This window comes from Centrocercus urophasianus, unplaced genomic scaffold (assembly GCF_019232065.1).
Source record: "Centrocercus urophasianus isolate 14NV4802_14NV808 unplaced genomic scaffold, USGS_Curo_1.0 seq_39, whole genome shotgun sequence".
NCBI lineage: Eukaryota > Metazoa > Chordata > Aves > Galliformes > Phasianidae > Centrocercus > Centrocercus urophasianus.
This window is the reverse complement of record NW_024884966.1, coordinates 2543702-2571442: the sequence shown is the minus strand read 5'-3', so window position 1 is coordinate 2571442 and position 27741 is coordinate 2543702. Positions and strand designations below refer to the sequence as shown.

Here is a 27741-nt window from a genome sequence, read left to right as displayed (position 1 = left end):
TTTTTTTTTTTTTTTTTTTTTTTTTTTTTTTTTTTTTTTTTTTTTTTCTCCTCTCATTTTCTGTGTTTCTCTTCCTTGTCTCCGGTTTTACTACCTGGTCCTTCGCCAGATGTGTGCCTGTTAGCAGTGTTGTTGTTCAAGAACATCTTGTCCATGCCTTTGAGAGCTTCAGTCAGGTAGTTTTGGAGGGCCGTGAGGGCGGCGCAGATAGCGGGAGCCCCAAAGCCGTGAGTGATGAGACTGAAGTGAGTCAAGCAGCTCTGAATGCCTGGTTCCAAAATAGGGGTGGGTCGACTGTTTCCAATGGGTGTCCTGTCCTGGGCCAAGAGATCTGTAAATTCTTTACAAAGTTGCCTGAATAGAAGAGAGAAAGGTAAGAAAGAGGGGAAAAAAAAAAAAAAAAAAAGGAGAGAAAGGGGGAGAAAAGAGGAGGTTAGACTCATCTCACACTTAACACGGTTCTCTGAGACAACCAAGGTTGAAGGAAGGAGCATGTTCAACCAAAAGCTGATCCCAGACCATAGGATGGAATATTTTTGCCCTTTAGGATTTCCATAGAACCATGTGACTCTGAAATTGGGGTGGTGAGGCACTGGCACAAGTTGTGCAGACAAGTGGTAGTTGCCCCATCCCTGCAGGACACCCAAGGTCAGGCTGGATGGGTGCTGATGGAGCTGTGGGTGTCCCTTCTCACTGCAGGGAAATGGGACAGATAGACTTCAAGGGTCCCTTCCAACTCAAACCGTTCTATGATTCTCCCAGTGCTTGAGAATCATCCTAGGATGATCACAGAATCATAGAATTGCCTAGGTTGGAATGAACCTTCAAGATCATCAAGTCCAACTGATGCTTAGGATCCACAACTAGGGTGATGCTCTTCAGGAAACACATTTCTGCAATTGCAGGATTGAAAGAAGGTCCAGAGATACAAATATATCCTGCAATCACAAGGACATCCCCAAAGCACTGAGAAAACCCAACCCTGCTTGGAGCACCCAAAAATGACTAAGCTGAGTAGGAGATGCACCATGCATCTGCCAACCACCCATCTGGACCAAAGCAAATCTCAAGTGTCATTTCTGGAGAAAAATCACATCCGTGTGCTGCTGAGGATGTTGTAAATGGACTAAATGGAATCTTTTTTGAGACTGCTTGGGCCCCACAAACTTGTTGAGAAAGTTCTGGATTCTAGAGCTCCATTCTGGCTTATCAAAACCAGCACTTCCTATTTTGTTCTGAGGAGACAAAGACCAATTGAAGCATCAGAGGAAACTTGTGGCCCTTGATGACTTTTTCCACACTTCTGAAAATCAGATTTGATTATTACTATTTATATGATTTCCCCCTTCTTTATTTTTCACTGTCTTTCTAGTCCAGAAGGCCTTCATGTCAACAGGTACCAAGGCCATGTAAGAAAGTGGGAGCTGGGGGGGAGGGGGTCCCAATGGGATAATTTCTTTGAGTAGATGCCTACCCAGGGACTGAGGGGAAAAAAAAAAAAGAAAGAAAAAAAAAAAAAAAGAAAAAGAGCACAGGGAAAAAAAAAATACATAAAAGGAAAAAAAAATGAAAAAGAAACACTTAAGAAAGGAGTTCAGCTCTCATCGCCTGAAATTCCCGGTGGGTTAAAGGTTTCAGAGGGTGGAGAAAGATAAAGGTCTACTTCTATGTGTATTATCCATTAAGAAAGTGCAAGAGAGGAAACTTTGAATTTGGAGAACAAACAGTAATGAGTGCAACATTTTACATCTTCAAAGAGCAGAGCAGGGTCTGCGAGCAATTAAAGTTCTGGGACATTAATATCTTCTGACCCTGCGGAAAAGGGCAATCAAATTCCAATCACGTCTAAAAAACATCTGGACAAATTTGAGCAAATGATTTTTCAACCCTCCATATATTTCTTTAAATTACGCTGTCATCGGAGGCAAGCCACGTCCCAGAGCATGAAATAAATGAGAGCTCCTTCGGCTGTTCTTTTACCTTATTTTTCCTTTTCCTCACCCCAACAAAAGAGATAGAAACACAGCACCACCACTGAGGACCGGAGCACTCAGTTAGGAGATGCAGCTGGGTGCAAGTCATCCCATACAACACCACCAACAGAGTCCCCATGGAGAGAAACGGGTCGAGGGGACAAAAAGTGAGGGCGATTATCAGTGCGCAATGTTTTTGTTGGGCTTTCCAACCTTGCTTTCTTCTTTTTTACCCTTTTTTTTTTTTTTTCTTAATTAAACCATCTGGATTAGACATTGCAATTTAGTAGCAGGCTGACAGGTGTGCATGAGCAGCAGGAGAGACAGACCACGGTGTAGAAGTAACCCACTTTTTGGTTGTTGCCTTCTCATGGTGGTTTTTGGATTGAGGATGGCATGAAAAAAAACACACTGTAGATGCAGGGATCAGGCCCATGCATCTTCCATAAGGAAAACACTGTCCCACTGCAGAGTGACACACAGACAATAAGAGCTACCTTACCGACAGGATGATGTGGGCACCCCTTCCTCCCCCTGAGGCTCCTATAATTTGGGGACTGGAGGCTCTCTCTGCCTTTAAATTGACCTCAGTCATAGGGTTTAAGGTAATGGAAGATTTTTCCAAGGGAGGGACAGACATGTTGGCACTCACTTTGTAGCAAGCAGCATGTTTTTCCTGGAGTGGAGGTCGCTGGGGTCTGTGTGCTGTCTGTTCAGGTATTCAGAAACAGCCTTGGCTGGGAATTCCGTTTCACAGATGTACCCAAAATCCCGGGCTAAATGAACGGCCTCACCTGGATGGAATGAGAGGGGCATTAATACCTCTGGGCTGGGGCCGAGCTACCAGGGCTTCATGTAATGCTTTGCTGCTGCACGCTGCTTCTCTGGGAGACAGCAGCTCTTAGGGTCACATTTAGAAACCCAACTGCACCTTAAGGCCAAGCTGCAGAGTTTATCCCTCTATAAATCTTATGTTGGGGAAATAGGAAGTTTTGGGTACAGATTTACAGCTGTCTCTGCAGCAACGTATTGAGGGATGGCTTATAGACATGCATGCAACTGATCCCATATGGAATTGTGGCAGAGAACACATACACACACACACACACACACACACACACACACACACACACGCGAATTTAAGTGAACTGGGCCAAAAAAAGGGGAAACTCAGCAAGTCCCGAAAGACAGAAGGACTCAACCTTCCCTTAGAGCACCAAAAATATTCCTATTTCAATACTGTGGAAGAACATGCTCCAACATTTTATAGATGTGGACATAATGCTAATTTTGATGTCGATTTTGTACAGGATGACATGGCACTTAAATCACAGTTGTTGCCAGATCAGTAAAATGGTGAAAATAAGTTTATTTTGTTTGATGGAATTCATTACTCTGCTCTCTTAACTGATCACCAGGAGTGGGAAGTCCTCTTTGACCTATGGAAGAATATAAACTGATGGCAATTTTGTCTGTGAACAACACTAATTCTTCTAATTATAACTGTCATTTCCACTGCCTGCTTTCTAATTCCTTGCCTACAGAGAGGTTCATGTCATCAAACCCCTTCTGATGCACCCTGATGCTACGAGAAGAGGACAGAAGTTGAAAAAAAGTAGAAAAGAAGAGGGGGGAAAAGTAATTAAAAAGAAATAGCAGACTCTAAGGGGATTCCATCAGATTACAGCTCAACTCCTTCAGAATAAAGTGTTAAACCCTTTAAAGCACTGCCTGAGGGAGCAGAGGGGAAGATTTCCAACACACAAAACAGATAGGTCTAATAACTCCAGGCCCGTGTTATTTTTAATGACCAGGAGTTGCCTTCCAACGTCATCTCTGCTTCCCAGAGCTTCTCCCTAATCAACAAAGCTCTTAATTGAACGTGAGGGCAGCTGAGGTGTCGCCACAGCAGCCACTCCATCCCCCTAGTGACACACAATTGATGCTGACCGGAGCACAATGACAGCATCACCAAAGCCTGGCTGCTCTCACCAAGCAAACTTCACCTTACATCAGATGCAGCTTATTCCAAAAGAAGGAAGCTCTCACGAGATAAACTGCTCTTCATTTGTAAGGAAACCAGGGGAGAGATGCATGCACCTTCCTACTCTCTTAACGTGGGGTTTCGCATCACTGTGTAACCTCGTGGGCTGCAAGCCAGCTTTGCTTTTGCTGTGAGCAGACTTTCTCGCACACAGCTGCATTCACACCTATGGTTCAACACCCTGGGTGCATCCATAACGCTGCACATCCCCTATAATGGGCACCCCCATGCCTATATCTGAGCCCTGCACTACCATGAGGAGCTGCTATCAGCCCCTGCTCTGCATGCAGTGAGGGCTTATCGCTGCCACAACTCCACCAAGAAGAGCTGGAAAGTTGATATCTAGCACGAATGTTTATGCATGCTCATATGTGGAGGAGATAAGTGGATTATTCCTACGCCTCTCGGTGTATGCGTAAGGTAGATACATGCAATTCATAATTGCATCCGCACTATTCTGGTTATGGTTTTTTTGGAGAAGGTCCAACTTCCCTTAGCATAAACTTACACATATCCTAAACATTAGGGGCTTTAAGAATAGCTCTTCCATACAGTAACAATAAATCAAAGAGAACACGCCAAACACCAAAATGGCATCAGCTGAATGAAGAGCTGGATTCTATGATCGTATGGTCCCTTCTAACTCGGGGTATCCTATGACTTGAGATGAAACTTCAGCCCTCCCTTCCTTCTTTGCTTCCTTGGGAATTACTTGAGTCCTTGTCCTGTTCCACCCACTATAGGGCAAACTGTGCTCCAGAAGTCTTCGACTGATCATTTCTTTCACCAAACATACTTTTTGCCCTCACTGAGAGTCAACAAATAATGAGCCTCAACCACAAATAAACTCGGGATGGGGGAATTAGCGGGAGGATGGAGCAGACGGTGGAGTCAGGGAGCACAGCCCGGTAATTGATAGCAATGAGGAACGGGACTGCCCAGCTCAAGCATACACATACATACACACACACACACACACACACACACACACACACACAAACACAGCCCATTCTTGCCACCAATCCCCCCCTCCGGGGACATTTTGGGGGACGGGATCGTTGACAAGCGTTCCTCCAACCCGCCCTGCGTTTCACCTCCTCGAGGCTTTCCCACCTGATCCCCCAAAGCCTTTTGTGCTTCGCGAAATATCAGCCCCGAGGTGGGAGGGGGTGTGAAGGGAGCTGCGAGCCTCGCTTACCTTCCACCAGGGAGGTGAGTAAAGTGACATTTGCAGCCTTACGCCTGCCGGCTGGTAAATTCAAACCGATTTTTTCTAGCCTTTCTCGCAAAGATCTCCCCCCGTTTTTCGATTTGGCTCTAGAATTGCAAAGAAATCGAGATGATCGTTAAGCCCCGCGGTGCTCCTGGAAGAAACGTTCAGTCTGTGCAGTCAGTGGAGCCCTGAAAAGGTTTTCATCCTGTGTTCGGCACTCTGAGTGTGTTGATTTGTGCCCGAGTTCGCTGCTATTTGCTTAATTTCTCCCAGGGGTGGGAGTGGGGATGAGCCCACTTTTCTTCGTCTTTTACCCAGGGAAATCAAATAATGTCGGTTAGCAATAATTACCGCAGAGGATTGTGAGGTAGAGAACAAATGAGTTCCTACTGTATGGCATTCTGTTAGGATGGAGCGTGGGGATGGACAGGAAGATAGAGGAGAAATAAATAATCGTTTAGTCCGGGTATAATAAGAAGAAAAGGTGAGGAAAAAAAAAAATGCTCGAAGGGAGAACTGCGGGCAGGCAGAATGGGAGGAAAGCACTGAGGAAACTTCGGGATCGGTTTCGTGCCCGTGTGAACGCGTGCGGAGAGGCAACGCTCAGCCGGAGGCACCGCGTTCTACACGGGGATCTGGGTGCCTGAAGGAAGACGTGAATATTTGTCGGAGGTTACTGATAAGGACACTGAAAGGATAAACGAGCCATAGGTGGGAAACACGGAGCTATTGTTCACACACCCCTAGGTACGTACAGCTCGAGGGGTGGAAGCCTTCCACCTGTGATATCAGTGAGTTTTGGCACTGAGGCCACAGACCATCCCAAGCACTTCTTGGTTCTTATTTAACAGACGTTGAAGACTTAGCAGTCACGCTTACAAAAAGGAAGCCGGCAATGCTAGAGAAAGCAGGCTGACTTCTCAATATTTGCTATCAGAGTAAATAGGGGTACATGGCAGAACAGCTTCCTATATTTCATCTGCCCCTGAACCAAAGCTTGTCTAAAATTCAGATTCAAGATAGGAACTGAAGTCAGCAGTAGCCAATGATTACGGCTTGGGCCATCTCCGGTAATCCACTGAAGCTCTATAATGAGGTTTCTTTACCTTGATAATTACATTTTCTACACTGTATCTCTCCGATGTCCTCCTGCTCCATTTGCAGGCGGGTTGCCGTCTCTAAGCAAACCTCTGCTCCTCTCCCTGGCACAGATCGCAGCTGAGCATTGATTACAGACATTCATGAGGAACAGCAGCTATTTTAGGAGCTCCTCATTCCCACGTGTGTTATAGGGTGACTGCACGGAGCGGGGCATGGTACCCTTCTCCAGACACAGAGCACCTGACTTCAACACGATTAATAATAATTGTGTTGTAATAATTGCAAGGAAACAAACAAACACGGTGTGTTTGCCTACTAGTTGGCAACATCCTCCCTGCTCTAAGACTTGCAGCTTCCATGCGTAAACTGAAATTTTATTCTGGGCCAATTCATACTTGTCAGTGAGCTGCCTGAAGTCTCTCCTTATTCCCCAGTCTGCCATATTTCCACTGGCTTGGGAGAACCTCCATCGTAACGTCTTTTCTGTTCTCGTCGATGTATGTTCTTAGCTCAGCTTTCCTACAGGAAAATCACGCTGGCAATTAAGTCTTTCATAAGATAAAGCCCATTCTCCGCGTTCATCCAGCCGATGACTTCGGAGCTTGAATTCTTGTTAGTGACTGAGCAATCTCCCACTCATCGGGTTGGTACCCAGGCCTGGAGGTCGCTCCCTACCTCTCACTTAATAAGGACCGATAATGTTAACTACTTAGAGGTATTCAGCAGCACTGACCGGGCAATTAGGAGGTGATTTGCACCAACAGCGAAGGATTCCGATAGCAACCCTCTCCGGATGGAAATCCAAATTACTGCTTTTCCGAGCTGCTGGCTGTCTGTATTTCGAGAAGCTCTGATTAAAGCTACACTGGGCTTGATTTGGCTGCACTCCCCCTACATTAATCTCAGAGCCCGAATGCAGAATATTTCCACCTTACCCTCACTTACAGCCTCCCCAACCCCTTACCTTCTCAGCACTCCTCCTAGCAGGGATGCGTTCAGACACTCGGGGGGAGAAAGGCGCCTTTGAACTTCTCCCACTGTTACTTTGTACTTGGAAGTTGAACTAAGCAAAGACAAACGGCCGGGGACAGAGCAGAACACCTCTCCGGTGTTGACCGAAATTCCACCCAGGAAGCCATCTTTATTCATCATCAAAGAAGTAACGGATTTTGGAGGGACTGGAACTGGAGAAAGAAAAAGGAAGGGAGGTGAAGAAACGAACAGCATAGCGTTAACACACTCTAACACGCACAGCAGAGCAAAACGAAAGGGAACTTTTCAGCTCTACAGCAAACTAAAAGGGGCCGTTTCCCTCCCCCCCCCCCTTGGCCCCCCCGAGTGAGGATAACAAGGAATGTGATAATAACAAGGATGGCGATGCAGCACAGCCTCTGTGAAGGCTTGAGAAATACAACACATGTCTGAAGTATTTGGCAACTTTGGGTTCTTCGTCCCTCGCTTCCCCTCCCTTTCCCCCTTCCCCTTGTTTTTGTACAGCTGACAGCACCTGACGCTTTGCAGGGAAAGAAAAAGAATTACTTCTTTCGCTCATGTTTCCCATTACTTCTAAGCCGAGCCAGGAATAAATTCACTACACTGAGGGAGTTGCTGCCTTAAATAAGTGTGGAGGCTGGAGGATACAGCAACCAGAAGACAGCTCTGTTATTGCTTTGTGTTTTTATTAAGTCTGGTTTATGAAACAAAACGAGCCTTTTCCTTCTGATAAAAAAAAAATAGAAAAAGATGAACAGCGGAAAAATAAATTCTCGGTTTTAATCATGACGTGCACCAACTGAACCGTGTTGTGCTGTCCTCAAAGCAGTGGGAACTCATCTGTTCCTACTGAAAGGAAGTCTAGATGCAGTATTATGTATCATCATAGAAAAGGTTGGGTTAGGTCGAAAGGGACCTCAAGGATCATCAAATTCCAGCCCCCCAAAGGGAGGGCTAGAAGTTATGGAAAGGAAGTTAGGAAAGGTTAATAATAATAATAAAGAAAAAAAGGCGAACCAAAACAAAATAGAAACTTTTTATCCTACCCATGACCAACGTACCCCATCGCTCTGAGAAACGAGAGCTGTGTTAAGACCAAAGGAAATCAGACTCAGCAAATCCCCATAACGGCATCCAGAGCCGCTCAGAAACAAACAGCAACAAGCAATGGGCCGCCGTTTGTTTGCCAATGGACTTCAACCGCTCGCTCGTAATTGCGCGCAACCGCTCTGATTTACGGCAGGTGCGCTGATCAATCAACCAATCGCTTTAATTTATAGGGAGCCTCGCCTTTCCTTTTCCCAGTTGCTTCATTTCGGCGAGTAATTGATAACAAACCGTACTTAAGGTATGTTTTATGTAGGAGTTAATAAGAGCTGACAGCTGCTACTGCTGCTTCCTCGCGGATCGCCGCAACCGCGATGCGCGGAGAGAATTCCGCGACCACGGAGGAGAATGCTTGAATTGATTACAGATCCTTAGGCAGCGCTGATACCACTTCAGCCTCTTGCCGTTTTCCCACTCAAATCAATTGCGAAACCCATCCGGCAAATCAGAGGGCTCTGATTTCTGCGCATATGCCGGCTATTAGCCATAAAAACCCTGTTTATTTGCGACATATCTGGAGAATCAAACCATTAGGGTTGAGGGGATATTTAAGTCGTCTGGAGTTGCTAAACAATAAGATCGGGTATCCTAATATATTACCAAGTGCTAACTACTGGGCAATTGCCAATTTTATAACCTCAGCGTATGGAATAGACACAACCGTATTGCACTGTTTTTATTACAGATCATTTCCTACCGCCAGACCAGACCCCCACAATAAAAACCCTATAACAGCTAAAAACCAAGAGGCATGTCGATTTCAGATATACGTATTGCTTCTATATAGTCCCCCGTATAAACAAATTATTCGGAGTGGCTTTACTTTGGGGAATCGGAAAGTGAAACGGATTCCTATTTATTATTTTTAGTTGGGCACATTATGCAGCTCATAAAGGAGTTTGCAAAGAGTTGGAGATCGGCGCAGTAGCAGTTACAAGAGACTTAGAGGCCTTTCCTTGCTCTTAATGGGATTTTTGCCGTTGATTCTATAGGAAGAGACTCCTTCGGGGTAGTGAGAATAAAAGCGAGAGACTCTGCCTTGCCCCCCGTTATATGTAGATGAATCGTATATGCCACATGCAGTGCTCTGCAGCATCATGCGAGCACGCCATCAAGACAAAGTGAAAAAAGAGTTGGATTCATGCGTTGCCACACCAAATGGATTTTCATCACTGGTTTTGGTTGGTTGGTTGTCGGTTTGTTTGTTGTTTTGTTTTGCTTTTTTCTCTCTCCTCCTCCGGACAAACGCATGGACTCGGTGGTTCGGGCTCACCTCTTTCTACCGGGGCTATATTTAGTGACCGCTTTATCAGGTCACTGTCCAATGAACTGAGAAATTAAACAAGAGGCAACAATTCCGCGGCCATCTGATCTTAGTCTAAACTCACTAAGGAGAGATTTACCCCTGCGACGCTTTCAAGAGACCCCACACCGCCCGTCGTGCCACTTCCCACGTTTGTTAACCTCTGAAATAGGGGTTTTCACGTGCTCGGGGGGTTGATTTTCCCCTGCGAATTGCTGTCGGTGAGCAGTCAGGCTCCTTCCCTGTTCTGCTGAGCCCCTTTGCTCCCAGCGGTGCCACCCCCTCCCCTAAAAGTATTGCGCGAACACAGCTGGGAGCCTTAATAAGACCCATCCCATTCTACAAGCTTTTTCCAGGCGGTGCAAGCATATCTATCGCGATTTCATAGCTTCAGAGAGATGTGCTCTATCTACGCTCTGTATCTTCTGTAAATTACCTAATGCTCCCTCCAAAAAAAAAAAAAAAAAAAAAAAGAGGGAAAAAAAAAAATCAGCCCGTGTTTGCCACGGAATGAATTATCGCTATCTACATCGTATCTGTATGTTTATGGTGGGCTGTCGCTTTCCGGCTGTAGGCAGAGAGAACAGAACGGCCACACGCGTCCGCGTGTGCACTGCGCGTGTCACAGCCCCGCGGGCGTGCAAACCGATGCGCACCGTAACGGGAGGTGATTTTCAGCCTCCCCGTAGCTCAGGGATTGCTTTGCCTGCTGACAGAGCAACACACAACTCCTGCACAGCGTCCCCACCACCTCCGCTTCAACTTTATTTATTTATTCCCCCCCCCCCCCCCCAACCACTGATTTACTTCTTCTTGTCCCTGCGCTCCAAAACTCTGTTTAATTACGGGCGTGACCGCTTTCATATCTTTCCTCCTTCTCAAATCATCTGTTTTCCTCCCCATTCCTCCATTTCTTCCCTCCCTCCTTCACACCCCGTGATGATTTCTACCCTCTTTGTCATCCCTTCCCTTTCCATTTCTCTTCAGCTTATCAATAAAGCGGGAGAGCAACAGTAGCCGCTTGATTTGTTAGTAATTATAAGCATACTGTTCCTGCAAACGGGATCTCTAGATGAGCGAGATCGCTTTAAAACGACAGCAGGAAATGGTGGGGAAATGGAGCATGGCGAAACTCAGCGTGAAGCTTTCAGTTCTTTACATGTTTACAATTTTCTGTGCATACATTAAGTCTTAGGGGTTGGTTCTTCTTCTTTTTTTTTTTTTTTTTTTCTTTTTCTTTTTAATTTTATTTTTTATTTATTTATTTTGTGCTGGTGGTGATTTCCTGTGGGTTTGCGCTCCGCACACGCGCGAAATTGCGCACGCAGGAGCGTAAATGGCACTAAAAGGGCATTTTGGCACCACTGAAGGGATAAATAGAATCGTGGCCTGGAAATAGCTAGAAAAAAAAAGAAGAAGAAGAAGAAGAAAAGAAGCAGGAGCTCTGAGCTGCGGACATCGCCGCAGTAACGCTGCAAAATAATATGATCGCCGATGCATCAATCAATCAATTAATGGAACAATCCATGGCGATTAGTATGTCTTATTAGCCAACAGCGCGGGCGAACTAATTACTGAAGAGGTGTCAAACAGCCCTCAGCCCCTTTAATCTGCCTACTGGGTGTGAAGTGAGCAAGAAGTCCATCAGAGCAGCAAGGCTGTGTTGTTCCTGGTGATTGGATCCGCCTTTGTCGCCAAACAGAGGGACAATGACTGCCCGCTGCCACTAAAGACCCAATCATTACTTAAGACTTAATGAGCAAATACAGAGAGTGTAAACGTTCCTTTCCCTCTTATTCCTGTCTTCTCTTCAACGCTCCCCTTCACCTGGATGCCGGAGTACGTTTCAAAGTGAAACATATTCCCTCCGAAATTGCTGTGCGTTAAATTAAAAAGGAATCTCAAGGCTCAATGGGCAGCCCGAGAAAAGGCGCAGATTCCCAGATCTATCATCTGGAAGGCTGTGTCCGAAGTGGTTTTCAGTTAATCATTTATTGCTGGATACTTCAAGAGGGGGGTGGGGAGGAGCTCTGCTCGACTCAAAGTTATTTGGGAAAAACAAAGTTAAGAGAGCTCCTTTCATATCTCTCCTTAAAACAATGTCGTTAAGAGAGCGTGTCAGCAAGGAGACAACGAAAGAGGTGTTCGGGTTAAAACGGCCCTTCGTGCTAAATCTGATGCGAAGGTAAGGCCAGGCTTCAGAAATAGCTGAAAGTAAATAAATACATGGGGATAACGTTAAGGTCACTGACTGTGCCCCAGAGTCACTAAAAATTAACTTCTCGCTAGGGCCACGCAGGGATTTGAGCGACGACGACTGATTTTGCCATAGAGAGTGCCAAGCGAATTTCAGATGAGCAGATGACGAAGGGAGCCGACACTTGGAAAACCTGCCCTTCGTTGCAATGGGAACGGAGGGAAAGGCCTCCAAACCTGCAGCCAGTAAGTTCTTCGGGCTGAGTTAAAATCTGGTATTCGTTCCCTTGATGATTGTCACCATCTCGATGATTTATCCGGCTCCCTCCTTCCCACTCCCGCCACCCAAATCTTAATGGGACTAGGAGTGAACGATGATTTTTTAATGTCTCGTTGGAGTTTGAGACTGTTAATGTACCGAATCCTTCTCATTATTAGTTTATTGATTGTTCATTGACCAGCCCCCTTCAAATCGTATTAACCACCCTCTGCCAGCTTAGATTAGGAGAGTTTTAAAAGCACCTTTCATTATTTCGCCACCACCGCAGCAGAGCTCAGGCTTGGGAGCTTAATGCTCGCTCTAATGGGGCAGCTAAGAGATGAGGGGCCACGGTCCCTGCCTATTGCATTAATAGCTCAAAGGGGGCTAATACAGAAAATTAGCCTTAAACGAGCTCTGGAGATCTCCAAATGAAAGAGCCATTTATCACGCTGGCTACCTTCACTCCACTCGTTTGCTCTCTCTACTGGGAACAACTCATTTCCTCTTAACTAAATTACTTCAGAAATGTCAAGTAAGCTCAGATAGCAAACATAACAAGGGGCCGCGTACGAGGGATCCGTCGTGCGGGATCGATCCGCGAGATAAATCGATAGCTGCCTATGAATCCCTTTATGATTTCCTTAATATTTTTGGCAATCCCTTTGTATTGATGGATAGATAATTCCCTCTGCAGGCCTCAAAGTCCATAAAGAAGGAGGCACGCGCAGCCTGGATGATATAATTAACTTGATGCTTCGAGTTCACGTTGTATTCTTTTCACTACAGTTTAATTAAAGCATTTTAGGAGCCATGCTACGTTTGGGCGAAATAGATCTCCTCTGCTGCTTATTTAGTAAATACTTAACACGAGGAGTGCTCCAACCCATAACTCTTTGCATCCTCCGCCTGCAATAACCGCTCACAGAGTTTAAATAGCTTGTTCTTGTTCCAGAGTAGCTCTCATAGCACAGGGAACAAAGTGAAATTCGGATGGAAGCCTCTATGTGCCACTCCTCTGGCCCCAGGCCAGGCTGGATGTGGCTCTGGGCAGCCTGGTCTGCTGGTTGGTGACCCTGCACATAGCAGGGGGTTGAAACTAGATGATCATTGTGGTCCTTTGCAACCCAGGCCACTCTGTGATTCTATGATTCCATTCCCCACTGCCTGCCCCAAACGTTACCCTTCACTCAGCTCCCACTTCGCAGCCGAACCCACACCGTGCCTTTCTGCTGGCGAGATTCATTAGGAACAAAATGCAACTACTTTAGCACAGCAGGAGATGGATCTCGGTGCCTTTGAGTAATCTGATTTCCAAAGCGCACGTGTAACGCCGGTAAGAACTCAGCGTATCTCTCCCTATGGCACCGCGCGGTGCCCATCTCCGCTGCTCGAGGCACAACGGGCACATCTCATCCTGTCCTTAATCCGTGCCGGATCTGAATGGGAGAGGGGTATGGAGGTGGGGGGGGCCGGGCGTGGGGAGGATGGGAGAAGTTTAAACGCTGCGTAACGAAAGTGCGAGCGCGGCCCAGCGTTATAAAGGAGGCTCCCGACCGCAAATCAACCACCAGTTAATCAAACAACGCCCACGAGGAAACATCGCTCATGAGGCAGCAAAGCGGGGTGGGGAGGATGGAGAATAGAGAGGGGAGAAGGGGAAAAACACCACCAGGAGCCGTCAGGTTGCAGATCCTGACCGCAACACCCACTCAAAAGCACAGAAGCCGAACTAACGCCTTTCCCTTTAAGCAAGGAATTCTTTGTCTCTCCCTCTTCGACGTTTCCAACCGGTGGCCGCAAACGATCTTGGAGTTTTCATCCCTCAACCAACTGCAAGCTCGTGGTAAAGGCGCACGAGGGTTGAAACAAGAAACAATAAACACAACGGAAGGACCTCACGCTGCCCTGAACGCGTTTTAAATAAACACTATAAACACTCCGATTATTTTGCTTTGGGTTCTACGAGATCCTAAGTGTTTGTAGCTGCACTGAGGGTTTGACAAATCATAAGGTCCCGGAGATAAGCTCTGCTGATCGTAAGCATAAGGGCCAGCGTTTCTAAGCCTCGTCTCTGGTACTTAAAATTGAATCCAGAAATAGAAACTCCTTAGATAATTAAAGATAGCTTCCCCTACATTTGCAGTGTGGGATCTGTTTAATGTCTACCAGCATAACACAACACTAATCGCCAAGCATCTTCCAGTGACTGTCAGAGAAATGTAAAAAAAATTAAGCAGCTGCATTACGCCCGAAATGAGTTATTGTAATTACATTTAATTAGTTTAATTAGTTAATTATTTTGCTTACAGCTGTACGAGAGACTGCAAACATTTGTTAATATCACATTCCCTTTAACAGTATGGGGTGATTCTGCAGTTACACTAAATCATGTGCGCATATGTAGGGAGATTTAAAAAATAGGCAGGGGGAAGGGGAGGTTGGGGGGGAGGGAAAGAAGGCAAAACTGCTTTCCACAGGCATTGCTTTCTTTCCCTTCCACCTCCCACCCGCCTGGGAGATGCATTGGAGCCCAAAAGTGGAGTCACCAGCGCCGGCCGCCGCGTTGTTGTATTTCTTCTCTTTCTTCCACGTATAAAGCCACGCGATCCCCATGGAGGACTGTTGGGGATGAGGGACAGCATGGGGTGCCCCATTTGAGGGTGTGATTGGAGGAAGGGGGGAGATCGACCTTCCCTTCCCTTCCCTTCCCTTCCCTTCCCTTCCCTTCCCTTCCCTTCCCTTCCCTTCCCTTCCCTTCCCCCTTCGCTCTATCTAAAGACCCAATCAGCGTTTCATTTTGCTGTCTCCTCCTTCCCGGATCCATTCATTGTCCCGAAGTAAAATATATATACATATACACACACATATATATCACGAGGGTATTGCCACACTGTAAAAGTTTGTCTAGCTCGTTGGAATAATCCATACCTTTTTTAATGACAGACTGGTCCAATAAGTTCATACCGCTGTTATTGGCATCTTCAACTGACTGTGGATATAAAAACATCTCTATTCAAATTGACTGGATATTAAAGAACCGCGTACATAAATCATGTCATCCCAAACTGGGGTTGCTGTTATTTCCATTTATATTAATTCACTGGGGGAGGAGGGAGTTTTAGTCCTATTATTGTTATTATTATTCCCCCCAAACGACAAGGAAATGAAATTCTTACAAATTATACAGTCGGCTAATAAAAAAAAAAGAAAAGAAAAGGAAAAAAAAAGGAGGTGTGAAGCATATGGGGCGCAATATTGGTTTTGTTATCTTATAAAACCGTGGCTATCTCATGGACTTCTTTGCATGCCAGAAAGCTTTACATTTCTCCCTTTGAAAATCCGGCAATTTAGCAACATCTGCAAGATCTATTGCATGGCATAAATGAACACGATTAAGGACAACTTCAATTCTCCCTCCCCTTTCTTCCCCTCCCCCCCCCCCCCCTCCTCCTCCTCCTCCTCCTCCTCCACCTCTCCTATTTTCGTGTTGTTTGTTTGCTTAACCCCGCTACATCTTAATAATTCAAGGGCCATTTACTTCTTACATAGAATAGTTTGCGTTATGGACTTTTAATTAAAGCCTGGGCGATTTGAAGAGCAGCACAACGCCCACTTCGTGTAGGGTGTGAGCAGAAAGGGATTTACAGCTCCCGGGGTTCCCAGTTTGTGGGCCGGGAGGGCCGAGCGGGGTTATGCCTTATCAAAAGTACCAGCTATGAAATTGATTGCCTAGAAAAAAAGTCCCCCCGATCCTCCTTAAACAAAAAAAATATCCCTTTTTACGATTTGTTGCTCTTTTGGGTCCCTGTCGGAGCACACCTGTTATTACGGCGCTCGGGAAGGGGAAAGAACAAAGAGGGGCAGAGCCCACATTGGGTCGCTTATCTCAGCTTGATGGTGTGGTCCACGACTGCAAACCAACGCAAATCAGAGCTCGGTGCAGCAAAACCACCTCCATCAGAGCAGCGTGGAGAGGGCAATTCACTGCGGAGCTGCCACAGGTTCCGCTTTAGGGTGAACTCCGGGTTTCAGGTGGAAGGAGGACCTGTGTGTGCTTTTTAAACTTCTTGGCTTTTTTTTCTTTGTTTTTTTTTTTTCTCCCTCATTTGTTTATTTGTTGTTTTTCTTTCTACCCAGATTTTTTTTTCCTTTCCTTTTCCTTTTTTATTTTTTCCTTTTTTTTTCTTTTTCTTTTTTTTTTTTTTTAATTTCTCCTTTTAATTTTCAAGGTATGCCATCCTTAAGAACTTCTCCCACACACACCTACATATATTTTTTCCACAAGGAAAACGTCTTTTCAACAGATCGGCGATTCCCTTCCCTGTTATTTCGACTTCATATCGGCTTTACCGAGAAGCTGAACTCATCGGACCTCAGCCCTTGTCTCCAACTTTCCAACCCTGATACGATTTAGGAGAAAATCGCATCTCCCCCCTCAAAAAAAAAAAAAAAAGGTGATGGAGCAATTTTTCCCATGGACCTTTCCACTGCTTTCGTTGCACCGTGAGCTCCAAAGCGCGCTCACAAGGCTGTTCCTCACACCGTGCGTGGCTCAGCCTCTCCCCTAATCAATAGCCCGCATACCTAAAGGGCACAACACACAATTACAAACTCTTCCCTCCTTTCCCTCAGCAGCTGCCGAGGAGGGATGATGAGCAAATCCTGCAGCCTGCCGGAGTCCTGCGCCTTGCGACTCGATGGCGCAGAGCTGGAGGTAAATACGAAACGCCATCTTCTCTCCCTGTCCTTCCTCCCCCCCTCCTCTCTTTTCTCACCTTATCTCTGGGGTATAGGTCTGTGCACACGCTTTATGTGCGTGCGTGCACTCCGCTCGCTCCATCAGCAACGTGGGTTAGTTGTTGTAGTTAATGAGAAGACTCCTGTCTGATTTTCTATCTAATTACGCCCTCCTGCTGGGTTTTTGTACAGGATATTCGCTCAGCATGCTGGCAGTTAATAGTCACAGAGAGGATCGTAAAGATTTAATTAGGACTGCATGCGGAAACGTGGAAAAACAACTCAGACTTTTAATTACTAGACTTCTTTAGTTAAAAGTGATACCAGGGGTTACTTTATAAGAGAGTTAGGTGTTTTTTGGTGTGCAACTTAACTTTCCGTGCCTCTTGCTGGCACACAGGAGGGGACGGCCGTGAGCGTGGGGAGGAGGAGAAGTGGAGATGTGTGGTTGAGGGGGGGTGTGTGGTGGTGATGGGGGCCCTGATATAACTGAGAGAGGAAAACTGCCTTCCCTCCCCTCTGCCAATAATCCCATAGCATGGAGCTTCCTTTATACCATATGTAAGTACACATATATATGTAGACAAGCCACATGAATACACACGTCATATATATGCACATACCGTATATATATGCCAGACATACTGTACATATACATGCCACATAGATACATAAATATCCCATATATATATATATATGTACGTGTGGCATGTATATACACCTACACCTTATCCAACAGCAAGGGAAATATCTGAGAGGAAATCCTAAAGAACCCTGTTTTCCTTTAAGCCTGGATTTTCCCCTGCGCACAACGTTGCCCCATCTATTTCTAGTAGAGCCCTGCTTTGGTCTAAATGGTGAAGAGAAATAAGGATCATCTGGAGTTGCAGTGGCATTTTCCAGCGCCGCTGTGAAATAATGCAAATTTGTTTTCCAAAAGTAGGTCTTGGCTCTCCCCTCCCTTTGGCCGTCAGTGGCAGATTGAGAATTCCTCTCGAAAGGGGCAGCAATAGCAATACAATACGTCCTGTTTACAATAACAGAGAGCTATCGTATTGCAGTCACTTAATTCTAGCCCTGGACAATGGCTTACACATGGCCTGGATTTGGTGTTTATATAATAACCACTGTTTCTCTCTGTCACGCACTCCCCTCCTCTCTCTTCTCTCCCTTGACAGCCCAACCCTTTCCCATGGCATCTATTTAATCAGAGGTGCGTAAGCTAAAGCAGAGGTACACGTCTTCATCTGTCTGACCTTATGGCAGTTCAACTTTTAGGACTTCATTAAATCAAAAAAAAAAAAAAAAAAAAAAAAAAAAAAAAAAAGGTTGGGACCATTTCTGGAAACACTTTCTTGGATAATAACGGGAATCCTCATAGCCTGAGCAGAACCTGATCCGTAATAAAATTTTCGGTGGAAAATTGCCCGGTTTCATCTGTAGGGAGGGGGGACAAGAATAGAAAATGCCGAACAGTAGGAGAGGACTGGGTCGCTTTCCCCTCTGCCTGCTCTAACTTGCAGTTGGACACCTCTCCCTTCACGTGCTTCTCCTTGGGATATCCTCTCCCTCTTCCCCTCCTCCCTCAGTTTGCCACCAAACTTTTACAAAGAAGGACCGCTTCCATTCCCGGTGCCTTCAGCATCCCGAGCAAACAGCTCAGCCCGCAGCCACAGCTGCTTCTCCCCTTTCCCCATCCCTACCCCAGCCAGGGAAGCAGCCCCTGTGCGGCAGCAGCAGGCTGAGCTCAGGGCTGCGGGGATGTTTCATTAAGGAAGAGGGGAAAAGCTGCTGATCTGAGCTTTTCAGAGCTTCTCCCTCTCTCTCTCTCTCTCTCTCCTTTTTTTTTTCCCCCTCTCTTTCTCTCCTTTTTCCATCCCTCCCTGAAGTTTTTCTCTCTTTCTTCCTTCTTTCCTTCCTGTCTTCCTTCCTTTTTCTTCCCTTCATCCCTCTTCTTTTTTTTCTTCTTTCTCTCACTCTCTCTCCCCTTCTCCTTCTCTTTCTTTTACCTCTCCCTCCCTTCCTTTCCCCCTTTCTTCCCCTCTCTCTCTTTCTCACAAGAGCCAACAATTACCGGCTTTTATTTGGAGAAGGTATAAATATCAAAGCACAAACAGTACTTAAAGCCTCTCGCTTGCTGAGCGAGAGAAGGGCAGAGGGAGCAGAGCCTCTTGCTGCATTCGTAGAGGAATGCGAGCCGAGACCTGCACACAGCTCCCGTGGGGCTCAAGACTACCCTCAGGTCTCCCAAACCAGCTTAGAAACCCGCAGAAACCAATGACCCGTCGGTCATGGAGCTCGGAGGCAGAAGCAGAACCGAGCATAAAACCTTCCTGGTCATGAAGTCCTCATTCCCAGCCAAGCAAGGGGTTTTTTTTGTTTTTTGTTCTGCAGCCCTTAGACGGTCCTTAGGCTGATGCCATATATCCCTTCTGCTTCTCTGCCACTGATGTTCACTAGGATCCTTTTCTGCTATTCTTCCTCTCTTCTTTTCTCCTTCCTTTCCCCTTGCCTATAACTTTGCAGTCTACGCCTCGTTCCCTCATCCCTTCCTTTGCGTATTCCAAGTTTTAACACGTATCTTCTTCGTATCTCTGATAGATAAACTTGGAAGAAAGAAAGAAAGGCAACCCCCCAAACCCTGACTTTTTTGAAGCCCGATGCCGGAGGCTGAAGCCTCCCACCCCTTCCCTTCCCCCACCAAGGGGCCGTGCCCTGTTCCAGCAAGGTGCCAACCGCCCCAGCACCGAAGCTGTTAAGGGTCACTTTGTTTTTAGGAAACAACACGTGACGATGAGTTTCGCGTGGGATGGGGGAAGGCTGGGAAATGCTGCGCTTCCCTTCCCTTGAAACTCCTTTGTCATCCAAAGGAGCGAACCGAACTACGTAAAATCAATGCTACCCTAATAATTGTGCTTAAAAAAGGAGGGATGGGGACGGTTCTGTCCCGATAACCCCTCTCGATTTGGGTTCTGTTGATATTCACGGATGGAGGGGAAAAAAAAAAGTAAAGTGGTAATTTGACAGTTTCATCAAAGTCCCTGGAGTGAAGGAAATTAACGTGGGGGGCGGAGGGGGAGTTGAGATTGCATGGGAAATAGCTGGGATTTGAAAAGCCAGGCTTCAACCCTGCCAGCTTTGGAAGCACGTGGAGAGAGCAGAGCCTGCCTGCCCCAACGCACTCTGCTCTTTGCAGCAGACAGTTGGCAAAGCAGAGCCCGTGCGTGACAGCTATGAAATAAACTCGCCTCGAACACACAAATCAAAAGGGAAAAAGCAAAAAATAAAAATGAACTGGGGGAGGGAAGGGGCAATATCATAAAAAAAAGTAGATATATATACCAAAACAACAACAACAACAACAAAAAAAAAAAAAAGAAAAAAAAGAAAAAAAAAAAAAAAGCGTTTTAACCCACACCAAAACCATTCCCAGGTGGAAAGCATCGCCCATAGAGGAAGAAGCGCGTTGCCTTACCTGGACCTCCTCCATCCCCGGGTGCCCGATGCCGTGCAGGGAAAGGCTGTCCCCCATGCCGGAGTCAAGGCCATGGTGAGCTGAGTGCAGCAGGACATCTGGTCGCCGTACCGAGTGGTAGTCCCGCCTGGGGTCCAGTCCAGAGAGCTGGGGCAGGGCGGCCCGAGGCTGTGGCAGCAGTGACCCGGTGTCTGATCCAACCTCTTGCCTCTGCCTCTGTCCCCAGGGGTGCTGCTGGGGTTGATGCAAGGGGTTTAGGGAGTAGGGGTCATTGACATGGGAGTAAGGGTCCTGGCTTTGGTGGTAAGGAAGAGGCTGGTAGGGGGGTGGGAAATAAGGCGGCTGGAAATCCGAGGACGGGGTGTGAGAGAGCGGAGGAGCGCTGGAGTAGGGTCCCTGGGAGACGGATCCCAGCTGGGACAGCCTGGAACTGTGGCTGGGCACTCCATCATGCCGGTCCTACAGGCGGGATGAAAGAGAAACGACAACAACAACAACAACAAAAGAGGAACGCTTTTTTTCTCTCTCTCTCTCTTTTTTTTTCTTATATATATAGATATATAAAGAACGCAAACCCAGCAGTAAATCACCCACCCCGAAATAAAACAAAATAAAGGAAAAGTGAAACCATGGTGAACCGGTGTTGGTCGGTGTCCCCCCGTCCCCTGCGCCTCCCAACGCTTCGTACCCAAAACTATGCCCAGGAATAATTCAGGAAGGGCAAAGGGGGAGGGGGGAAAGAGGGAGAGACGCTTCATGTCCTGACTAAACATGTAGGACTGATGCTCCGTACAAGATGTGTGACTCCGCTTTACTAACACGGTTCTCCCTCCACCGGTCCCCGATATAAAAGTTTAAAGAAGAGAGAAAGCCCTCAAATCCACCCCTCCTCACCACCCACCCCCTCGTCCTGCCCGAAGTTTCCCAACGTCTCTTTTATTTCCTTCCCTGAAGCCCCTGCGACTCAACAACTCGACATCAGCGACCCATCTTCACGTGGGATTGAAAAAAAAAAAAGACCCGAAGGGGAAAGTTTGCACTTCTCGGAGGAGCCCGAGGTAAAGAGTGGTCAGAGAGAAGAGTTGGGAAATAATAATAATAATAATAATAATAATAATAATAATAATAATAATATAATCACAGGGACCCTTTGGATAAGAGTCTAATAGTAATAATGTTAATAATAACCAAACAGAATCAAAGTGAAACATCTGTACTGAACGAATCCAACCGCTACGATTTCTGCAGGAACTCCCGGTGTCTTTTTGTCTCTTTTTGCAATGTTATATTCCGGAGGAAAAGGGGGGAGGGAAGGGATGAGGGGTGGGGTGGGGGGGTAATTGTAATGTAAAATCTTTTGGGGTGTGGGGGGGTTGGGGGGAAAGAAGTGTGTGAAGGCATCAGAGGAAAGGTGGGAGCGGACTTTTGTCCCACTCCGTCGCTTGGAAGCTGCGAGGTGAAAGTACCGAAGAAAAAGGTGATATTCCACCAAGTGCAGCTCGTAGCCCCACAAGCAATGGCACACAGGGTTCAAAAAGAAAAAGAAAAAAAAAAAAGAAAAAAAAAAAGAAAAAAATAACGGGGGGGGGGGGATAAATTTTTTTTTCCCCTGCTCTCCCCCCCCCCTCCACCAGCGCCCCCCACCCCCAATCTCAAATGGAGAACACACAATGCAAAAAGGGAGAAGCAGCTGCAAAGCCTCCTCCAATTATTGTGCTAAATTACCAAGCCAAAGGCGTTTAAAAGAGAGAGAGGGAGAGAGAGAGGGAGACAACAGATCGAGAGAGAGAGAGAGAGAGAGAGAGAAAGAACATGCAATTCTAGTACAACATGGATCCAAACTCACCATGGCGGAATAGGTGTGGACTAACATCTGGAAATAAAAAAAGTCTTGTAATAGCTAAAAATCAAAGAGTGTGGCGATAACACTAATATTTGGAAGGGAAAAAAAATATATATATAGATATATATCAAGGAGATCTGCAAAGGGCCGTGTTGGACACAGGAGAACAGCTTGAGGTATTTCGGAGACTATCCATCAAAAAAAAAAAAGAAAAAAAAAAAAAAAGAAAAAAGAACCAATGCCCCCAAAACCGAGCCTGGAAGCCTCGATCTACATATAGGATTCACCCCTCCCTCTCTGTTGTTTTTTTTTTTTTTGTTTTTTTTTTTTCCTTTTTTTTCTTTTCTTTTTTTTTTTTCTTTTTTCTTTTTTTTTTCTTCTTTTTTTTCCCCCCCACCCCCCTTTGAGCTCCCAAACGCAATCCTCTTCAACCCAAGGCTGGGCTCAGACTGCTCCGCTACCCCTTCCTCCCTTTCCTTCCCTACGCCGCCTCATAATAATTGATATTCATGACTATTAATATTACACGACTACTTTAAAGGGAGAATGCAGGACCAAATGGAGCGTGAAGCTGGCAGCCAGCTCGAGAGCTCCCCTACTATTGTAAATGACGTTCATTCAGTGGAGAATTACTCGATGTAATCAGACGAGGGGGGCTGGCAGGGGCAGAGTTTGGGGAGAGGGAGAGGGGGGAAAAAGTTTAGCAGGGAAGAGGCAGAACTTCAATTAACTCGAGCGGGGGAAGACGTGGAAAGCAGACACTGAGCAGGGAAGGGAGATGGAGCAGTGCTGGAGGCGAAGAAGAAGAAAAAAACGTATTTCTTTTTTCTTTTTTTTTCTTCCCCCCCCCCTCCACCCCCCCTTTTTACGTTTAATTATACATTCCCAATACGGTGAATTGATTGCCTTTGGTGCTTTTGTTCTTGTAGATATTTTTTTCTTTTCTTTTAACAAATAACGAGGAAAATAAGAGGCTTTCCTAATCCTTTCGCTTCTTTTTTATTCTTTTTTTTTTTTTTTTCTCCCCCTTTTTTATTTTTATTTTTCAAAAAAAAGCAAGAAGAAATGCTCACTGACTCCAATCTATCTATTTACAGCGGAGATTAAGCCCTTCTGGTGCGTGTTCCCGCCCGTGCTCATTCGGAACAGCCCAATAAACGCTGCAGCGGGGTGAAGTTGGGCTCCCTTCAATTCCGAATCCTCCTCCAGCCCGATACGCAGAAAGAACCCAACCCGCCGTATAGATATGCACACATCTATCCCGATTTTCACCCGAATGTAAAATGTATGCAGTGATTTTTAAAGGATAGTAAATTTCTAGTTTCGAGGCAAAGCCGGGGGCGATGTAAAACCTTTTTGATGTTGCAGGAACTCGTTCAACTGGACTGTCTGCCATTTCTGTTAAAGTTCAACTTACGTTCCTTCCTAAATAGACTCACACTTCCCAGAGCAGCCCCCCCAATCCCCATTACACGCACACACACACTTTTGTTTTAAGAACAGATTCCATTTAAGCGCCTGAGACGCCCCTGTAATCGCGTTCTCAATTAGAAATCGGAAAGAAAAAGGAGAAGGAGGAGAAACACTTTTTTTCTTCTTCTTCTTCTTTTTTTTTTTTTTTTCTTTTACGAATCCTTCCTCCTTTTTCAAACCAACCCACAAAAATATTCTTTTGAAAGCTGCCCGCTACGGAATGACCCGGAGCTCATCGGCGGGTTAGGATCGCTCTGCCCCATCCCACCGCTCTCACGGCCGTGGAGGGACGCACGACGCTTCCATCTCCCCTTCCAAAAACCAGAGAGGGGAGAAAAAACCCCGACATTCCCCCACCTCGCAGAACGAGAAAAGAGACGTTTTGTCGCCCGCTGCTGCGGCACAGACAATGGCCGGGCTGTGCTGGGGACGGGGAAGGCTCGGCGGGTCTGGGGGCTGCAGGGAGACCCGGACACCCACCGAGCTGCGATGCCGGTTGATAACGAGCCTGAACGCAGCTCGGAAAGCCGGAGATATTGCGGCTCTTTCCCATCCTCACTCCGGCTGTGAAAAGTCGGAGCAGTGCCCTCCCTCTCCGCGTTTTTCTTTCTTTCTTTCTTTCTTTCTTTCTTTTTCTTTTTCATTTTTTTTTTTTCCCTTCTCTTTTCTTTTTATCTCTGTCTGCTTTCCCGATGGAAGTCCGAAGAGATGCGGGACCGCTTTGGGGCTGTTGCAGCTGAACGGCCCCGACGGCGCTTCCCCGGGCCGGACGGTATCGCCCAGAGCCTTTCCAACACCCCCAACCAACAGCTGTGAGAATCCTTCCCCAATCCTACGAACACCAGCATCACCAAATCCAAATTAAAAATAAAAATAATAATAAAAAAGAACAACAAAAATTCATTGACGAAGCGGCAAACCTTTCCTTCTATCTAATTATTATTATTATTATTATTATTATTATTATTACTTGTTCCCATTTCGGAGCCGATCCAGCGCGCTGCTTTACTTACAAGGAACGCATTCGCGGAGTCGCTTTGGGAAAGATCCGGGCAAAATTAAGAACCGTTTGGCTCTGCTGTGATCCTCCTCCCCCCCAACACACACACCGTCCCCTCCCGCCTCGCTCTGCTTTTGGACCTCAAAAAAAAAAATCCCGAGGAGGTCTCTGAAATCAAGCCCAGAACTTTCCGTGCTCGCTTTGGATGGATCGGTTCGGCTGCGTGTACCCAAAGACGTGAGAGAATGTGTGTGTGCTTCGTCATTAGCGCCGGTGGATGAGGACGCGCACATCTTATCTACCCGTGTATGCGTGTAAAAAGAGTCGTAAAAAACGCCATCCGGTCGTGAAAACGAGAAAAAGACAATCTATCTATATACCCAAATTCAGGTAGAGCTTAGATTGGGATCGGAAATTAAGAAACTAGGACAAAAAGAAAAGAAAGAAATGCATCCCGTCCCAGAATAGCAGATCGCGTTTCTCTTCTAATTTCATCTTTTCCCCTCTTTCTCGACATTTGCCCGTATTTAATCGAATTACATTTAATTCGGGCTCTAAACAACCCAACTCTTGCCTTTAAGTTGCCTCATTCCAACCCTCAGATCGTTTCTTTGATGTTTTAAATCGCATCAAACAGCTTTTCCACGAAAGAAAAAAAAAAAAAAAAGAAAAAAAAAAAAAAAAGAAAGTTTAGGACTTGATATGCCGGCTACAAATTTGCAAATAAATAAGCATTTAAGCATTTACTGTCTGTTTCCCATCTCTATTTGTGTGTACGGGTGTCTGCTTCTCTATATCTGAATGTAAGCAGATGCAGAGCTATATATGTATTATATAGTGTGCCTCTATGCAGCTAGATGTATATTTAAATATACATATACTCTCTTACTCATATGCATATTATATACTCACCTCATAGATATCTTCGTACTTGACATTTTCAACCAGTTTCCAGAGCATGATGGCAGGCTGTTCTCTAGGAGGTGAGTGCATTCATGTGAAGAGCAGATGTCTGGATTCTCAGTACTTCTCTGTCTGTAATGATCCATCTATAATTGGAAATGGGGGACAGACACCAAATCCGACGTTCCTCTTCCATCGCAACTTATATCTGTTGTCTGAAACAATAGGCTGCAGAAGTAAACCTCCATCGGATAGTAAAAACATTATCTGTTACATAGTTACATATATCTACAGACATATATGTGACTATATCTCTGCTTATACACACATATAGAGACCTCTGTGCAGGCAGATAAAGACAGAAATGCAGTTTCACACACATGCACAGGCACACGTACACACTTATATCTCCAAACATATAACTTTTCCCATGTGCAGACATACATAAAGTGACCCATTTAAGTATGTAAATTATATATATTCTCGCTTGAGAATGGATTTACATAGGCACATGTATAGTACACGTTACATATGCATATAGGGGTGCAAACCTGATCCATTTATACTGGACTATATAGAAAAGCATATGTATGTATTCCTTTATACACCTACCCTTATATACATGAACATACAGTGATCAAAGATGAATATTATGTAGTGCATTTACCCGCTATTTTTATAGAGGGCAGGATGGACAGATAGATACACGGATACATAGATAGGTAGGTAGGTAGGTAGGTAGATAGATAGATAGATAGATAGATAGATAGATAGACAGACAGACAGATAGATGGATAGATAGAAAGATTAATGGATAGATAGAAAGATGGACAGACAGACAGGCAGACGGACAGACGGATAGATAGAAAGATAGATAGATAGATAGAAAGATAGATAGATAGATAGATAGATAGATAGATAGATAGATAGATGGATATACAGACAGATAGGCACATAGAATGGAGAAAATAACGCACATTTTTTCAACCCTCTTTAAACTAAAGTAAAGGACAGGCTGTCTCTGCACCAGGCGGTTCATCATTTGCAATGAGATATTACTCTTTCCCCCGCATGCAAGATGCTTTTATTTACATGTCCAGAAACCATCCTCTCCTATGCAGTAAAGCACCAAAGCGGCGTCTCCCCACCACATCCGAGCCAAACTAAGAGGAAGGCATTTAGATCAATGGTTTTCCATTGAAAGCCTTTTACTTCGGACTCGGACTGTCTATTTTAGAACTTGGAAACACTTTCCCTGCAAAAAAAAAAAAAAAAAAAAAAAAAAAAAAAACGGAGAAGAAATAGAGTTTCGCAAGCCCTCCTCTGCACGCATTTCAATAGCGATTAACTACTTTCTGCTGAACGGTTAAAGCAGAGTTGGGATCTGTGCGGTTCCATGGCAGCCCTCGGTTTGGAAGGGGAGAGGAGGAGTTGGACCATTTGTAACCTTTATTTCTTTTCTTTTCTTTCTTTTTTTCTTTTTCTTTTTCTTTTTTTTTTTTTCCCCCCCCAGGCAAACCTTCGCTCGCATTGTCCTTTTTTTTTAACACGTCGTACCGCACAGAGGCGACTTATTCTGCAGGCGAGCAGAGCCCATCTCTGCCTAGGAAAGGGAACAATTGGGCTTTGCGGTGGGCTGGTGCATCAGGAGGAGGGGGAGAGAGGGGTGAATCAGCATGAGAGACACATGCGAAGACGGAGAGAAAGGTGTTTCTAAATTCAAGGTCCTGATTCCTACCAATCTTCGTTATTCTGCACGAGATCCTATGGGGGAAGTGCAGTGTCCTTTGCACTTTCAGAGGTCCTACAAGTTAAGAATGCTTTTATAGATGGGTAATCTCGAAAAAGAGGAGAACTTCATCAGGAGACACTTGTGGTGCCGTTTGGTTGGCTGATGGGAAGGGTGGGCTTGTCTCTTTGTGTTCCCTTTGGCTTCAAATCCAAGCAGGACAAATACGTTCACCCCTCTTTCCCCCACGCTTTGCAGCCCCCCTCACTGTTCCTAAGCTCACATCTTCCCTCAAACTCAACCAGCAAAAGGCAGGAGACAAACAACAGCCAGATATTGCAGCAGGAGCTGGGCAGCGCTCTCGCTCAAAGTTATTAAAACAGATGCGA

General features: G+C 45.7%; 1 protein-coding gene across 3 annotated transcripts; it reads right to left on the bottom strand.

The window, feature by feature from the left end:
• Positions 1-53: 53 nt before the first annotated feature.
• TFAP2B (transcription factor AP-2 beta) lies at positions 54-25713 on the bottom strand. Of its 3 annotated transcripts, none has more exons than XM_042832672.1 (8): positions 25633-25680; positions 20405-20863; positions 15121-15181; positions 12322-12354; positions 7296-7497; positions 5216-5334; positions 2626-2767; positions 54-354 (listed from the first exon to the last, which is right to left on the bottom strand). In XM_042832672.1, the coding sequence occupies exons 1-8, from the start codon at positions 25678-25680 to the stop codon at positions 54-56; spliced, it is 1365 nt and encodes a 454-aa protein (XP_042688606.1). The 3 variants fall into 3 exon arrangements, with proteins under 3 accessions (XP_042688606.1, XP_042688607.1, XP_042688605.1); XM_042832673.1 differs by lacking the exon at positions 25633-25680 and adding an exon at positions 22251-22277; XM_042832671.1 differs by lacking the exon at positions 12322-12354 and having other exon boundaries at positions 7296-7515; positions 25633-25713.
• Positions 25714-27741: the final 2028 nt, after the last annotated feature.

Coding starts and splice junctions, on each gene's coding strand:
- TFAP2B (XM_042832671.1), bottom strand. CDS start 25,713: ATGCACTCACCTCCTAGAGAACAGCCTGCCATCATGCTCTGGAAACTG. Junction 20,864..25,632: donor AGTACGAAGATATCTATGAG/GTGAGTATATAA, acceptor TCCCGCCTGTAG/GACCGGCATGATGGAGTGCC. Junction 7,516..15,120: donor CCAGTCTGTCATTAAAAAAG/GTATGGATTATT, acceptor TTCTTTCTCCAG/TTCCAGTCCCTCCAAAATCC.